The 16,154-nt window shown below is 42.6% G+C and overlaps 1 protein-coding gene across 1 annotated transcript in view; it reads left to right on the forward strand.

Annotated features, from left to right (window-relative positions):
- Positions 1 to 1,018: 1,018 nt before the first annotated feature.
- The window catches only part of LOC102148079 (uncharacterized), a 37,024-nt gene continuing 21,888 nt past the window's right edge, over positions 1,019 to 16,154 (forward strand). The window contains exons 1-2 of the mRNA XM_070253793.1: positions 1,019 to 1,474; positions 13,693 to 13,717. Of these exons, the coding sequence (XP_070109894.1) occupies positions 1,019 to 1,474; positions 13,693 to 13,717 (481 nt within the window). The remainder of the gene's footprint in view (positions 1,475 to 13,692; positions 13,718 to 16,154) is intronic.

Raw genomic sequence — 16,154 nt, forward strand, 5'->3', positions numbered from 1 at the left:
TCTTTTGTATCCCGAATGATAGGAGTCCTCAGTCCTCATCATTGCCTCAAAGGTCTTGTTCAACAGTCCAGCATGGCCTTGACTCTCGTTCCAGGTTTTCTCTAAACAAAACTCTATGGTTTTATGAGTCTTTTAACCAGTATCCCAGCATCCTCTGGGCTTCCATAGCACTGTATTCCTCTGTTGGCATCCCTGGTATATTGTAATTAATTTGTTTATAATCTGTCTGCCTGGCTAGACTGTCTCCCACATGTTTGTATCACCAGAACTTAATTTTCACAAAGGACTTGGCACAGGTTAGGCTCTCTATAAATATTAAGTGGATTTAAAATGGAGATTTAATTCCTGGCTTGAATTCATCTCACAAAACATTTATTGAGTCTGTGCTATGAGCCAGGAGGACATCATGATAAACCAGCTAGGCGTTTCCTTCAGGGAATTAGGATTCATTTCTAATAGATTTAAGAAGAACTGGCACGTTTTTAGGGTCAGGCACTGTATTAGATGCTATACATATACCTGACTTATTACTGCCATTTTACAGGTAAAAGAAGTGATACACTAATGGGTTAAATAATTTTACTGAGGTCACGCAGCTGTTAAAGGGCAGAGCAAAGATTGTAACTTGGACAGTCTGACTCCAGCAACACTTGTCCGACTACTAGGTTGAAAGGCGCCACGTAAATTCACAGTTCTGTCATTAAATCAGAGTGCAGGTCCCAGATCCAGGTTACCACAATTGCAGCAGACATTTATTTTAAAGTGGAATAGCGTAATATGACCAACCTGGGGAAGACTTTATGTTCTTTATTAGCCAATGGGATGGGGGAACAGAGTTGTATTAGCTCACTGTTAAAGCAGAAATGGATTTCGGCTCTGGCTTCAGACGAGAACATCATTCAGTCAGTAACATTTTTGGGGGCTCCCAGTGTGCGCAAAACAGGTGTTCCCTACCACTTCCTCTTCTCCCCACATCCTGGAGGAGGGAGGGGAAGTGGGGAAAGAAAAGGCAAAGAGGATGTGGAGGGTAGGCAGGTGGGCATCCTCCACCCCTTCGCTCACCTACCGCCCGCGCCGACCACGCCCACAGCCTCGCCCTCGCCCCAAAACCCACTTTAAACTCCCGCCCCCTCTTAACGACGACCAATGCCCGGCCGGGGAGCCCGCAGGAGGCTGCGGATTGGCCGGCGCCGCGGTTGCCGAGGAGACGGGTGGGTCCGGCGGGGTCCCCGAGTGGGGCGGAGGAGAGGGCTGCGGGCGGCTTCCTCCCCGGCCCGCCCTGCTCCACGCCCCCCGGCGGCTGGAGGGGGCGGCCCCCGCGCGCCCCCCGCGGGCCTCCCGCTCGGGGCCTGCCTCCCTGCGCCTCCGTCTCCGCCCCCAGAACCTGCGGCCGCCAGCTCCTAGCGCGCTGCGCCGGCCGGCGGCGAGATGGGCTGCGGGAACTCCACCGCCGCCAGCGCGGGCGCGGGCCGAGGTGAGCGCGGCAGGCGGGGGCGCGGGGACAGCGACTCGGAGCGGTGGGGAGGTCTGCAGGGCGGGTCGCCTCTGCCGGTGAGGCCAGGAGAGAAGCGGCGGGAAGGAAGAGTGCAGGGACCCCGGGGAGGGAGGGCGTGCAGCCCCCTCTCCCCATCCTCATTTTCGGGACAGGAGCTGACCGCCCGCTTTTGGAAAGACCCAAAACGTGGCATTTCCCTCGCGCGGGGGCGGTCACGCCTGGACGAGGAGAACCTGCAGGGCGATCCTGCAGAGGGAGCGCGGGGAAGACTGGCGGCGGGGCTGCCCTGCAGCGGGAAGGCTGGGCAGCCTCTTGGGGTGGAGGGTTTCTAGTCCTGGCCAGCTTTCGCTCCCTCCTCTATCACACTATCCCCCCCACCCTCCTACCCCCAAGCCCCTCGGAACCCAGACCTTGCACCTGGAAAAGTGCGGCAGAGCAATTCAGGACTTTTTGAGGGGTGGTGGTGATGGGGATTCTAGTGGGGTTGAGAACTGCAAACAGGGCTTTAAGAATCTCGATGCTTAAGACCGGCCACGTTGCTCGCAGGATTTCTCTGAGAAGCTGCAGTATTAAGGATGCTTTAGAGAGGTGTGACAGAGCTTTACTACGAAGAGTGATCTGTTCATATATTTTTCCTTAAAAAAATATCGAGACTTCTTTTACACCACTTCATTTTGTTGATTGGCAGGCGAGATCTTCCAGATTTCCCCAGCCAGCCGGGCTTTCTGTCAAGTGACTTGTCCAAACTCAGCCCTTCCCTTTAATCCAGCTAGTGTTTTCCATTGAAGAGTCAGATCTGTTTTGAGTAGTATCTGCTGACCTATTTCAGTGTCCTTTTGGTTGAAGAACTGGTATCTCCTCCAGTTGAGATCAATCGGAGATCGCATCCTTCCCTGCCCTGCAAATTCAAACCGCGGTCTGATGCTGCACTGCTCCCTGGGCAAGCGTGGGTGTTCTGTCAATGACTTTGTGACCTTGGGCCTGTCACTTCCCTTAACCCAGACCTCCGGGGAAGATGTGGCCTAAAATTCAAAACTTATTTGTTTATTTATTTTAAAGTTTATTCTGACATTCACATAATGGGATCAGATATGGAGATCTGCTCAGTCAATTGGTTAAGTTTTATTTTCCTCTTTGGCTATCAGTGACCGCACGTATGGAATATGTTACGAGAAAGTGCTAAAATATGTGTAATTCTAGTCCTAGAGCTGTGAATGAGCCCAGATAATGATTCATTGAAAAGTTTCTCTCTTATAGGTAACCTTTACCGTCTTAAATTCCCATCCTTGTGATAGGCAGAGAGCCACCAGGAACAAATCTTTTCCATTCATGTGACAGTGACACCGGTTACTTAGCACCTTATGCTAATGAAGGCAAGGACAGGGTTTTAACCAGAGCATAGCCAGAGAGCTGTGCATGGACACCTGGAACAATGTCAAGGCCACATCCCACACCGTGAATTATATCTGTCAATCAAACATGTGATCCGCTGCGTGTGCACCCTGCTTTTTAAAAAGTTAAGAACAATTATCCAGGTGAAAAAAAATTGGAGGAAGGATTTGTGACACTTTTCCTTTAAAGTGGAGCTAGTTTGGTTCGTTTACATTTTTATTTATTGGTGAACTGCTTGTCAGGTCTGGGGATGGAGGAAGGAGTAGCATTGCCAAATCAGAATAATGCTGAGGTAGCTCTGAAATGGCAATGTAAGAAAATGGGAGGATGTGATTCTCTTGACACATACTTGGTTGACCTTTTTTCCCCCCTGCTAGGAGCACATCCCTTATTATGTAAAGGGGGGTATGGTTATATTGAACAAAGCCACGCAAAGCACATGTCTGCTTGATGAGTGGCCTCACCTTTGCTTATGAAGGACAGCTCTTAAAAGAGCATGTTGTTCTCTCTTCTAGCTTTCTCTTTGCTAAAAACTTACTCTGTGTTCAGAGAAGAGCAAGATAGCAAGTGCAGACTGTAAAATGTTAAGGAGAAAACATTCTGAGCAGGGAGTTACTGCCTCACCTCTTTGATGGGTCTGCCCTTGTGTTTAAGAAGTCATTCGCCAAACATTTCTCTGCTAGTGAGTCCAGCTGGCTAGCTTCGGGATTTGGTCATTGTTATTTTGAAATTTTCTGTCAGCTGGTGGTTGGACTTTAGTTTCAGCAAGGAAATGCGTCCAGGATGAGAGATGTAAAGTTAAGAAAAATAAACCACGGTGCAAAGGTGGTTAAATTTCTTCCATTTGGGAACTTTGACATCAGTGTCAAATACGCTGTTGACCAAGCTGCAAACTTGTGGTACAGAACCCAAGCAAAATGCAATGCATTAAGTAGATGTTGTCTCTGTCCTCCAGGTACTTATGGTGTACAACTTCTGAAATGTCCTAGAAATCATCAATTCAATAGCCGTACTTTTGCTTTTCAGCAAAAAACAAGTACAGAGAGAGGTGATGGGAGAGGTATTGAACTTGAGCCTGGCGTGTGAGGCTTAAGCTTGACTTTGAGGCTTGACTTTGGGTGTGGTTACTGTGGGTATTTCATTTCACTTTCTTGAGTTACAGAGTGAGGGCACTCTCTACTGTAATTATTATTATTATTTATTTTTTATGTGTGTGAGGAAGATTGGCCCTGAGCTAACATCTATTACCAATTTTCCTCTTTTTGCTTGAGGAAGATTGTCACTGAGCTAACATCTGTGCCAATCTTCTTCCATTTTATATGGGATGCTGCCACAGTGTGGCTTGATGAGCAGTGTTAGGTGTGCGCCTGGGATCTGAACCTGTGAACCCCAGGCCACTGAAGCGGAGCATGTGAACTTAACCACTATGCCACTGGGCCGTCCCTCTACTGTAATTATTATATAGTAGTGGAATATTACCATGGTGAAGGTCAAATGAATTTCCATGAATATTTTTCTATAAGAACATGGCACATCTACTCGAAAAGGATGCATTGGCACATTATAATAATGCCCCCAAACCTGACATTTCCATTATAAGCCCTGTTTTACTAAGTAATTCAGGTTAAAAACAGATAATTGTTTCTCCTTTCCCTGAGCTATCTGGATGACTGCCTTTCTTGGCTTTTGTCTGGTGAAATTGGTTAATATGACAAATTGATATTTAGTAGTGTCCTTAAGTCAATTGGATTCTGTGTGGCCCATTTGTAGAGAACTTGATATGCAGCAAAATGGTCAAACGGCCAGGAGGAATCAACCCGAGATAATTCAAGTTAGATTTCCTTTGCAGGAGATTTCTACCCGTAAGCTTAAACACAGCGCATCTCTATGTGCAGAGCGCTGCACTCTACTAGGAGCTTGAAGGGCAGGGTCGGGCAGCCAGCATGGATGGCTGTAGAATGAAATCACACTTTCTTGAGAAGTTGATAATCTAGGTAGAAGATAAACCGTTGGAGAACAATTGCAAAGCAAAGTATGATGGGATACACTGTGAGCATGCAAGTGCCCAGGAGATGTGGAATGATATAGTTTAATCAGAGAGGGCTTCCAGGAGGAGTTGAGCTGTCTGTCTAGGTGGGATCATGAGAACCATTTTGATCACACAAGAGCTCTCTCCATCTTCGTGTTTTAGTGAGATCACTCTCTCAATGTAGAAATTTGATTTTTCCCAAGAAGTGTGATAGGAGGCCTTCTTGTATTGTCCATTCAGTCGAGATTCAGTAGATTTCTCCTGCAGAGTCTAGAGTCTAGACCCTACACTGTAGAGAAACATCTGGATTAGTCCATTTTTACAGGGTTGCTTTTACTATAAGCAGAGAGCTTTGTGTTCCTCTCTGCCGCCCACCCCGACCTCTCTCTCTCAGTGATCAGATTCTCTATCCCTTTGCTTTTCCTTGCACATATTCCCTAATTCAGAGAATTCAGAGAAATGAGCAACCGTGCATTCAAACTAATGATCTGCAACAGGTCAGTCATTCCTTTTTGTCCAGTCTGCATATACATGAAGTGAGTCTGTTTGTAAACCAGAAAATCCTTTAGAAGTTTGGTTGGTTGCAAATATCTGCAGTAGCCTATTTCAATGCAGGCTAAGGCTGTAGAAATTATTTGCAGCAGCAGAGTTATTTCAGAAGTGTTCTGCTCATGATGGTTGATGGGATTGGTTAGTTGTAGTTTTTCTGCCAGAGATATGTAACTGGCAGCCATCTGACCATAACTTCAGGGGACCGTAACGTTAGCAGAATGTTTCGGTAATGGTTCTTCTGCTATTTATGTAACAAAGGTCCAAGGGGGAGGAGTTTAATAATTATTTATCCTATTTTACCAGTGTACCCAGGAAGTTGATATGCTTTTGGGTCCAGTTATTTAGATTAGTTATCTCTTCATGCTCAGTGACAGATAATTGCATTCTTTTCGGGTAGCTGTATGGTCCAGCCTTAATTTACATCTCTAAATAATTTGGTAGTATTGAAATGCTGCCACTATGCTTACCATTAGTCCAGGCCATGTAGGGGAAATAATAAAAAATTTTGTCGATATCGTCAAAGAAGTCATTTATATCTTGTGCTACTTTCCCCCACCTTTCTCAGGCCCCAACCCCGCCATCTTTCTTTCGATTCTTTAAGCATGCAGAATTCACTCTTGTTTTCTTTCTGTTTGAAACGCTCTTTGCTGGAGAGCTGATATTTTGTTTATTTATTTATTATCTCTTTTGTTCTCTGCCCCAAATGTTGGTCTCATGAGAGCCTCATGCATCTTGTTCACAGCTGTACCCTCAACCTCTAGACCAGTATCCAAGCCTTCCATGGAATTTTTTGGTCCTCAAAAAAAATGTATTTGTCCAATGAATGAGTATACTGGGGAAACAAAGAAGATACAAAAATAAGTCCTCAATTGTGTGGGCACACTGTGACTGATGTAGCAATCAAGAGAATGAAATAAAATTTTAAGCCATCAGGGAAGCCTGCTTGGAAGAAGTGGGACTTGATTTGGCTTTGAAGAATAGGTAGGATATGAATAAGCAGAAAACAGAAGGGAGGGCGTTTTTAATGCTGTGTGGAATCAGAGGGACAGAAATAGGCTGGGTGCATTTCCAGGCAGTGAGGAGTCTTGCCTGACTGGCTTTAGTGGTTCATGTTGGTTACAGGGTGTTGAGAAGAAAGTAAGAATGGTTAGGATGGGGAGTGGGGAGGGCAGAAGGACATGAAAGCCTCAGAGTTGAGATTGGGTTCTAGAGCCAGAAGGCCCCAATTCGAATCCTACTTTTGTCATTTATCAGCTGTGTGACCTTGGGCAACTTGCTTAAACTGTCTGTACCTTAGTTTCCTCGACTGTGAAATGGGGGAGTAAATATAGAACCTTCTCAAGATTAAACAAGTTAATGTATGTAAAGTGCTTAGACCAGTGCCTCATGTGTTGTATGTATTCAACACGCTATTAATATTAATAGAGGGAAAGACGTTCCTAATTGGTGTAGAAGGAAAGAGCGAGCATGTACATAGAGTGACGTAATTTAAAGCTGCTGTCTGGAATCACTGGAGTGACGGGGGCCTTGATGTCAGAGACCCCTGGAAGACAGCCAGGCTGCATGTGAGGGAGGAGGGCGGAGGGAGAAGTAAAAATGAACCAAGCTGTTAAAGCTGGGGTAACTGGAGGGAGAGGCCGCTGCTCTTAAAGGGCAGGTGAGAAGGGGCGGGGTGACTACACTCAGGATGTGCTGCAATCGAAGTGATGACAAGTGACGAGAGATGTGCAGACGCCTCTGCTCAGGCAGTTACCACGTGCGACAGAATCAGGAAGTTCGCCTTTTCCAACCCTCACAGTTGACGTTGCAACCACATGAATGGTTCGTAGGTGACCTCAGTGAATTATTCAGTTCTGGCGCGAGTCACTCACAGTGCAATATAGACATGGCTTACATTATATTATAGCAGCTAAAGGTCAATGTGTTACGTGATGTCTGTTCTTATATGGCTGCCTTTATTTATTAAGGTTTGCCTACCTAAAGTGTAGCTACTCAAGAAGGACAACCTGTAAACAAAGGTTTTCTGTAAGAGCTTCCATGTTCGTTAACATAATTTCATATTTCTAGAACACATTGACCTGTTTCTCTCCATTGTTGAAGACGTGACTTATGAATCTGTATCTTATATTGGCTTGTTGAAAAATAAACGTTGCTCTAGATGAACGGAAGAGCTGTTCTTCTTTTGGCCAAACGGAGACTATGACATGGTTTTAGAACTATTATGGGTCAGAGGAGACATAGCAAGCTGGCAAAATTAAAGAAAATTTTGTTTGTTTCTGTTTTCTCAGGGGGACTTTTTTCTTTTATAAAAGAAAGAGTAAATCATTCCTGCATATTTTTATTAATTTCTCCTAAGAATCATAATCACTTATGTTTCTGATCATTTATGCTGAAAGAACAGTGATTTGTAACTCTCCAGTACTTTTTAGAAATTCTTCATGTACCTAATTTTATTTTTTGGTGTGTGTGTGTTTAAAGTATTGCCACTCAGTCTGAACAAAGAAACATAATTCAATATGCAATTTAGCAGTTCATTTACTTGTGAATATTTCCAATATATTACGTAAACTCTATAAAGTGCTTATAGAATAGTGATGAAAAAAGGCATTAATAGACTTTTTTCCAAATGTAAAGATGTGTGTGACCTTTCTTTTAAAAGAGATACATATTTTGTTTATATTAGAATTTGGCGTGTGTGAGGAAACTCATAAGAATAAATGTATGAATCTGAAAAATATGAAAAACATACGGGGCAGTATGGCTCACTTTTTTTAACTCATAAGACTGATTAGATTGCAAAGGAACATCTGTCTATGGGAACCAAGATTTATACATATATCTACTTAAAATTACTAAACTGATGTATCTTGCAGCTGGCTTGCTTTACCATTCACTAGGAATAAAATTTTGTCTGTGGAATGTATGATCTGTTATATTAAATTTGATTCCCCCTCAAATATTAATTTCGCCATACATTTCTTTTCAAAAGAGAATTTCTGTTTTTGGTGGCGTGTGGGGGCAGGGATAAGACAGTGTAGTGGGTTGAATGGTAGCCTCTAAAAAGATATGTCCATGTCTTAACCCTGGAACGTGTGAATGTTTTCTTTTCTTTCTTTTTGTTTGGCCCTGAGCTAACATCTTTTGCTAATCTTCCTCTTTTTGCTAGAGAAGGGTTGTCGCTGAGCTAACATCTATGCCAGTCTTCCTCTATCTTGTATGTGGGACACCACCACAGCATGGCTCAATGAGCAGTGTGTAAGTCCGCACCCAGGATCCAAACCCTTTGAACCCTGGGCCACCGAAGTTGAGCACGCAAACTTAACCATTACACCACCTACCCAGCCCCGTGAACGTTTTCTTATTTGGACGAAGGGTCTCTGCAGATGGAATTGAGTTAAGGATTTTGAGATCATCCTAGATGATCAGGATAGGCCCTAAGTCCGACGATAAGTGTCCTTATAAGAGACAGAAGAGGAGACAGAGATACAGAGAGGAGAAGTTGATGTGAGGGTGGAGCAGAGAATGTGCTATGTGGCCACAAGCCACAGAATGCTAAGGAATGCTCACTGTCACCAGATGCTAAGAGAGCGTGGAGCAGATTCCTCCTAGAGCCTCTGTGGGGAGTGTGGACCTCCCGACACCTTGATTTTGCACTTCGGCCTCCGTTTTTTTTCATCCTTCGAGAGCATATATTTCTGTTGTCAGCCACCCAGTTTGTGGTGATTTGTTAAAGCAGCCGTAGGAAACTAACGCAGAATGTTTTCTGGAGCTCGAGAATGGGACAGAATTAGGAAATAAGAAACTATGGTTAAAAAACTCTGTACTTGGAGTGTAAATAATTGTCTGTTGAAGTAAATACAGCACAATTCGATCCTGGTGTGATTCATAAAGCACTTCAAGGTCATTCAGAGGCTCAGTTACTATTAGGATACCCGGTTTTTATAAAACATTTTATAAAGCAGGAAGAATTTCTGAGAGGTTTTGTATTTTTTTCCCCCTGCTGATACCATCCAGTTCTCCAATTCTCCGACCCCAACTGGGTGTCTTACAGTTCAATTCAATTCTGACACTAACCACCCTGAGTTAGGATCGGTCACCACAGGTTTAAGGGCTCAGTCCCACGGGATGTCCTCACTTCAGACACTAGTCGCAAGTTTTGGGGCCCTAGGTTACTTACACTTCTATCCAAGTTGGCTACAAATTTGGGGTTCCCACAGCCCCCCTCTTTAGATTCCATAATATGCTAGAATGGCTCACAGAACTCAGAAAGGTCCTTTACTTACTGATTTAAATTTACCAGTTTATTATAAAGGATACCAATGAACAGCCAGATGGAGAGGCATATAGGGCGGTGATGTCTGGAATGGTCCTGAGCACAGGAGTCTCTGTTCCCTTGGAGTTAGGGTACGATACCCTCGTGGCACATGGATGTGTTTGCCACCTCAGAAACTCTCTCAATCCCGTTGTTTAGGGGTTTTTATGGCAGTTTTGTTAGGTAGGCACAATTGGTTAAATCATTGGCCATTGGTGATTAACTCAATCTCCAGCCCCTCTCTCCTCCCTGGAGGTCCAGGGGGTGGGGCTGAAAGTTCCAAGCTTCTAGTCAAGGTTTGGCTTCTCTGGCCATCAGCCCTGATCCTTAAGCTTTCTGGGGTCCTGCCAAGAGTCACCTCCTTAGAAGGAAGGAGACTCCTATTGCCCTTATTATTCAGGAGATTTCATGGGTTTTAGAAGCTCTGTGCTAGGAACGGAGGACAAAGACCAACTGTCTTTCTATGGTCCCACAATATCAGATTAAGTTTTTTGAATGTTTGAATAAATTGGATTTGCTGTGCATTTTTAAGTAACTGAGATGTTTGACTTAGAGACTCATGAATAAAATATTAAAATCTTTTGAAGAGTGTGAAGTGAAAGGTATATACAATCATGGGGAAATGAAGTGATCTTGTGAACAACCAACAAGGTTTAAATGTTAAAGAAACAGTTCCTTTCAGAAGGAAATGTTCTTCCTTGCATACCCTAACCCTTTACAATTGCTTTTTGGAATCAGCTGGACCCTTTACAATTACTCACTGGAAATGCATATAATGCTTTTCTGCGAGCAAACTTTCCCCTTCTTCTACTTTTTAGGAAGATATTTCAAATGATGGTGATCATTTATATACAGTTTTAGAAAATAGTCATTAAATCTTTTGACCCACCAAAATTCTAGTGGTCTCTATATTTTGTGGTGCTTTTATTCTGCAAGAAATGTTGTTACCTTGCCTCCATTTCTATTTCTCCTAGGGTCATTACGTTCATGCGCCAAGGCTGTGTTTAAATAGTAAGGAGTCATTTTGGTGTGAGGTTAAGTGGTGCTAACAGAGATGAATGCCCTATCCTCAAGGCCTAGAAAGAAGTAGGTACACCACTATAAATATTTGTTTCATAAGTGATAAAGTACGTGAGCCATAAATAGAACTTAAAGCAAATGGGATTTTGCTTCTATCTGAATAGTTCTAGTCCAAGTATTTTTTGCATAAATTATCTAGAGTAGAGATCTCCATCTGGTTAATTATAATCAATATATAGGTAAAGGGTGATTAAAATGTTGCCGTGAGGGTAATAATAATTTTTATTCTGTTTCCAGTAATTTTATGATTTTATACTTTTGCAGAACAAAGAGCTGTTTCACATTTTATATACCTAGATATTCTGACAGTTTTGCGGAAAGTTTTCAACAATTACACATTTGTTTTTACTCTGAGAAGTTGTGTGTTGGGGAGTCATATTCTACCTGCCCTGGTTATAAGCTTATCATTAATACCATGTTACCTTGTTTCTAATATGCACATTTTCTTCCCTTTAAAAAAATGGAGCGCATATTACGGTCATGTATATATCTGATGTAGTGTTTCTGACCTCTTTGCCCACCCCACCATTGCAATTATTAAGTAGATGGTGCCTTTAAAATGAGGACATATGAAAACAGAAGAATGGTCTGCTGGCTTCCTTTTGGAAGGTGACACCAGGCCTCTGTCTTGGTCCTGCTGAGATGTTGGATGGTGAACCCGGCAGGGCAGAAGCCCTGAGGGTGCGGGGAGCCTGGTGCAATCAAGGTGAAGGGGATGGAATGTTCCTGGTGGCTGATTAGAATAAGTACTGATTAGACAACACGTTGGCATTTAGAAACTAATTTCACTCACTTTATTGTGTCTTGTCTTCTTAGCTGCCTTTAAGGGCCCCGCATGTCCTCATGCATTAGAGACTGAAGCAAAGAGATTTTGTGACTGTTAGACAAATATGGGAGCAAGGACTTTACTTGGGTCTTCTGCCTTCCGATTCCATGTTGTTCCTTCCCTCCATGCTGTCATCCCTGAGATGGAGTGGGGATGGCTTCTATGCACTATGCTGTCCCTGTCATTGTTCTAGATGGCTCTTCATCTCGAAATGCTGAGGACTCACGGTCTGCATTATGATCTCCGCTTTCTTCTCTTTGCGAGAATTCCAGAATCAAAAGTTCCTACACCTCTGGCTCTCCTCTCCCCTGATCACAACAAAACCCAAAACATTCCTTATCTTTTCCCATGAGAATAAAAATAAGAAAATCTGGGTATTATTTTCTTTATAGACTTTCTTCCAGATTCTCATGCTTGTTTAGACTGTGAAAGAAAATGTTCATTTCCATGGGTTTTTGGTGGCACGAATCCTTTGTTTATTTTTTCCTATCAAAACACTTCACTGTTGGCAGTTTTTCATACGTTGATTTTTTTTTTTTTAATTTTAGGATTTTTTTGCTTTTATGATCTCAGATTCCAAAGCAGTTTTTATTTATATAATTTAAATGATAGTTGTGGCATAGAAATGTTGCTCTTTCCTGAAGAAAGAAACTAAGTTTGGGTCTGGTCAAAGCCTTAAAGAGTTTGTTTAAGACCTGGTCTTGGTTATCGTTATGCTCTGCTTTGAATTTGCGGTATTACAGATCCTAAATTAACATCACGGGGTAGAGTTCTTGCAACTTTAGCAATAACTTCTCCTGCAGACTTTTTTGCTGACTTTGTAGCACATCTTCCTTTATTTTCACATCTCTGGGACTCCTGCCGAAGTTATTTTCATTTCCATTTCATAGATATGGAAATCGAGATATTAAGGTAAATGTGACTGCTAATAACAACAGCTTAGGAGCTGTTTTTTTTTTTTTTTTTTAAAGATTTTATTTTTTCCTTTTTCTCCCCAACGCCCCCCTGGTACATAGTTGTGTATTCTTCGTTGTGGGTTCTTCTAGTTGTGGCATGTGGGACGCTGCCTCAGCGTGGTCTGATGAGCAGTGCCATGTCCACGCCCAGGATTCGAACCAACGAAACACTGGGCCGCCTGCAGTGGAGCGCGCGAACTTAACCACTCGGCCACGGGGCCAGCCCCTAGGAGCTGTTTTTATGTGCCAGACTTTGTGCTAATTGTCTACATGCATCTTTATTTTTCATCTTCACAGTAACCTTTGAGAATGGTGCTGTTATTGTCCTCATTTGACACAAGAGGAAAGTGAGGCTTTAAGACATGAAAGGGCACTTAATGCTGTGTGGCTAGTAAAGTGGGAACTGAGTTCTCTGTCACTCAGATAAGGCTGTAGGGACGAGGAATTGCGGAGATGGGGCTGTACTGTGGGCAGAGAATCTGTGATAATGGGGTCCAGAAGAAATGGGTTGGTTTTGCAGGTGGGTAGGAAGCAGAAATGAGAGGTTTCAATAGCAAGTAGGAGTGGCGTTAGAAATGTCTGTAACTCCTTTTGGAGCTGGGCTGGCATCCTTGAGACTTCCGAATTTATTTAGACTCACCTCCATTTTGTCTCGTGACTCTGCTTTCCTTTGTGACTAGCACACAGTGTGACTTATAACAATGCTGCGTCAACACTAGCTTAGAAAAAAAATATATTTCTCATATCTCTCAGTTTCCTTATCTGCAAAATGAGGAGATTGGATTAAGTGGTCTGTAAAACCACTTTCAGAACCAACACCTTGGGATTTATAGGAATTGTTAAAAATGGGTGGAATAAATTCTAAACTTAAGATTTGAATTTTATGATTTTCTGGATCTCCGTTTTCGTTTTTGGAAATGATCTTTTAAAAAACCGTATTCTCAACTAGTCTCTCATAGAATATTATTTTAGTTGGGTATTGGGCGTAAGGTTTTTGTAGCAATACTATCCCACGAATGCAAACCTATCTTTTTCGATTTTTTCCTCTAGGCCCTGCAGGAGCAGCTAAAGATGCGTAAGTACTTAATATGATTTTCTAAACTCTTTCTGAGGAAGACACTGTTTTTCGTGATTAACACCTTTAGATATTTGTACGTATGGCTGGAAAGACATGGAAATACTTTCTGTGCTCTGCACAAATCAAGATTCCCATTCGGTTTATAACTAAAGTTCTATTTGAAAAATGTTATTATTTGTGACTTTGCATTGCCTTTCACTTGCCCGTTAACTCAGAAATTTAAGAAAGGGAAGTGTTCGTGCTTCCATCCCAACTTGTGTAGATTTCTTCTAGTTAAAAGCAAATGATTATGGGAGAATTAAGCATATAACTCCTATGACTAGGCAGTGTCTTAGAGTTGGCCATTGGGAAGAGGATGGAGCCAAGAATTTGCCAAATGCACACTGAATTGTTTCAAAGTTGATAACTAGATATTTGAGTGAATGTATATTACTGTTCAACACAGTCAGTACTGAGTTGATCTGTAGACCATAGGACCTTTAATAAGGGGTATCTCCCTATGAGAGTTTTCTGGAGCTCAGAAACCCTTTCAGTATTTCCACATGCCCCTTCTCAGCATCTCTTACTTCCAATCTGGGTATAGTAAGCACAGTGCAGTAATTCACTATTTGAGTGTTTGTGGTTACCCTATGGAGGGTGGGATTAAACCTCGCCCCATCCACCCCAAATTGGTTTCAATATCAAGATGAGGATGCCACACAGACACCCAGATGGTATGAAAATATTTATTACTCACATGAGCCTTTCTGGGGAGAGCAGAGCGACTCTCCAAGCTGGTCCGTTCAGCTTGAGTGAAGGCAGGGCTGAGTGGCTTTGGTTTTTATTGCAGTTGGGGAGCAGGGCTGGGGCGTGGGCAGAGGTTTGCACGGTTTGCTCTTCTGCAGCAGCCCAAAGGAAGGAGTTCCCGGGCGTTCTTATGAGCTTGCACAGATGTGGGGCAAAAGAGAGAGGGGTGGGGCTTGGAAGCTGTCAGTGGTCAAACATCAAAAGTAGAGTCAGACTTTTTTTTATTACAAAGAGAGGTCCAGAGATTAGAATGGGGTTGTAAAGTTTTTTGGGAAATAAATATGCATTTTACATGGGACTTTAAGTACAGATGAAGTGGTATAGATTGCTTCAAACTCCTGGTCGCAGTGTTTGAGTTTATTACCAAAACACTGAGCGACAGTGAGTTCAGCATCCCTACCTTGTTCTTATTACTGCCGGATCTCGTCTCTCCTTCAGTCTCTCCCTTCCATTTCTATATGTTGCTTTCAGATTAATTTCCTCAGGCACTGTCCTGCCCTTTTAGGAGCCCTGCTCAAAAACTGTCAGTCATTCTCCACTGCCCACTGATTGAGCCCAGAATCCTTTTGGAATAGGAAGGCCATGTGTGTTTTAGCCTTTAGCTGACCGACTCTGCAGGAGGTGGAAGGAAGCCCTGCACTGAGGAGGTGAGCAAGGTCGAGGACTGACAGATGAGCTGCTCTGTGAGACCCGTGACAGGGGCCCAAACTGGCCTCATGCTTCCTGTCTCGGTTCCTTGTTTTTGGCTGTTTCCTCTTCCTGGAATGGCATTTTCTCTGATTCTGTGTTTGTAAAAATCCTATCTGTTCTTCAGGACTTCTGTCTTATTCTTTTCGAGAAGAATTTTCTGGATCTCTCAACTGGATACAGTGTCTTTCTCCTCTGAACTTGTACAGCCTTTTGGGCCTCTCTTATGATAGATCATATTGGGCTTATACTATATTATACATACATATACATATACATATATGGCTTATATTACTACATATACTGTAGTTATTTATCTTCTTGTCTTGTCCCCTTGGGAACTGAGGGAAGTTAAATGTCACCCGTCTCCGTGTCCCCTGTAGTCATTAGTGTCATGCATTGAACATAGTGTTTCATAGTTAGTGAACAGCTGTTGAATGAATTCTGTCATTTCTCTTCTAGGAGAGATTGATTTCATGACTTCCTCTTCCTTTTAGAGGCATAGAAATTTCTAATGAAATTTGCTGGACATTTTGTCAACAAAATTAATTATTTCAGGAGGTGAGATGCCATTCAACTACTTTTTAAAATCCTGAATTCTCCTGATATGGATTTCTGTGACTACCTATACCTCTTTATATGCCCTATAACTAAAAAGACGTAATTTTATTAAAGAAATAATCCTTTAAAAAATAAACATAGTAAATTTAATTGGAAAAATTTAAGAATATCATGGTACTACCTTTCCTTGCGCAAAAGGTACATTCAAACACCTTCTTTCTTATTTTTTGTTTTTTAAGTTGAGGCTACAGATTTAAAAATCTTGACTATAACATTAGGTGATGCCATGAATGAATAAGGAGCTACGAAATTAAGACAATTTAAACTTTCTATGATGAAGATTTCAGTTTCTTTTTTCTAAAGAGAGTGAGCCAAACCTGAAAGAAGTGGCCAAAATCAC

The sequence above is a fragment of the Equus caballus genome, chromosome 28 (assembly GCF_041296265.1).
Source record: "Equus caballus isolate H_3958 breed thoroughbred chromosome 28, TB-T2T, whole genome shotgun sequence".
Lineage (NCBI taxonomy): Eukaryota > Metazoa > Chordata > Mammalia > Perissodactyla > Equidae > Equus > Equus caballus.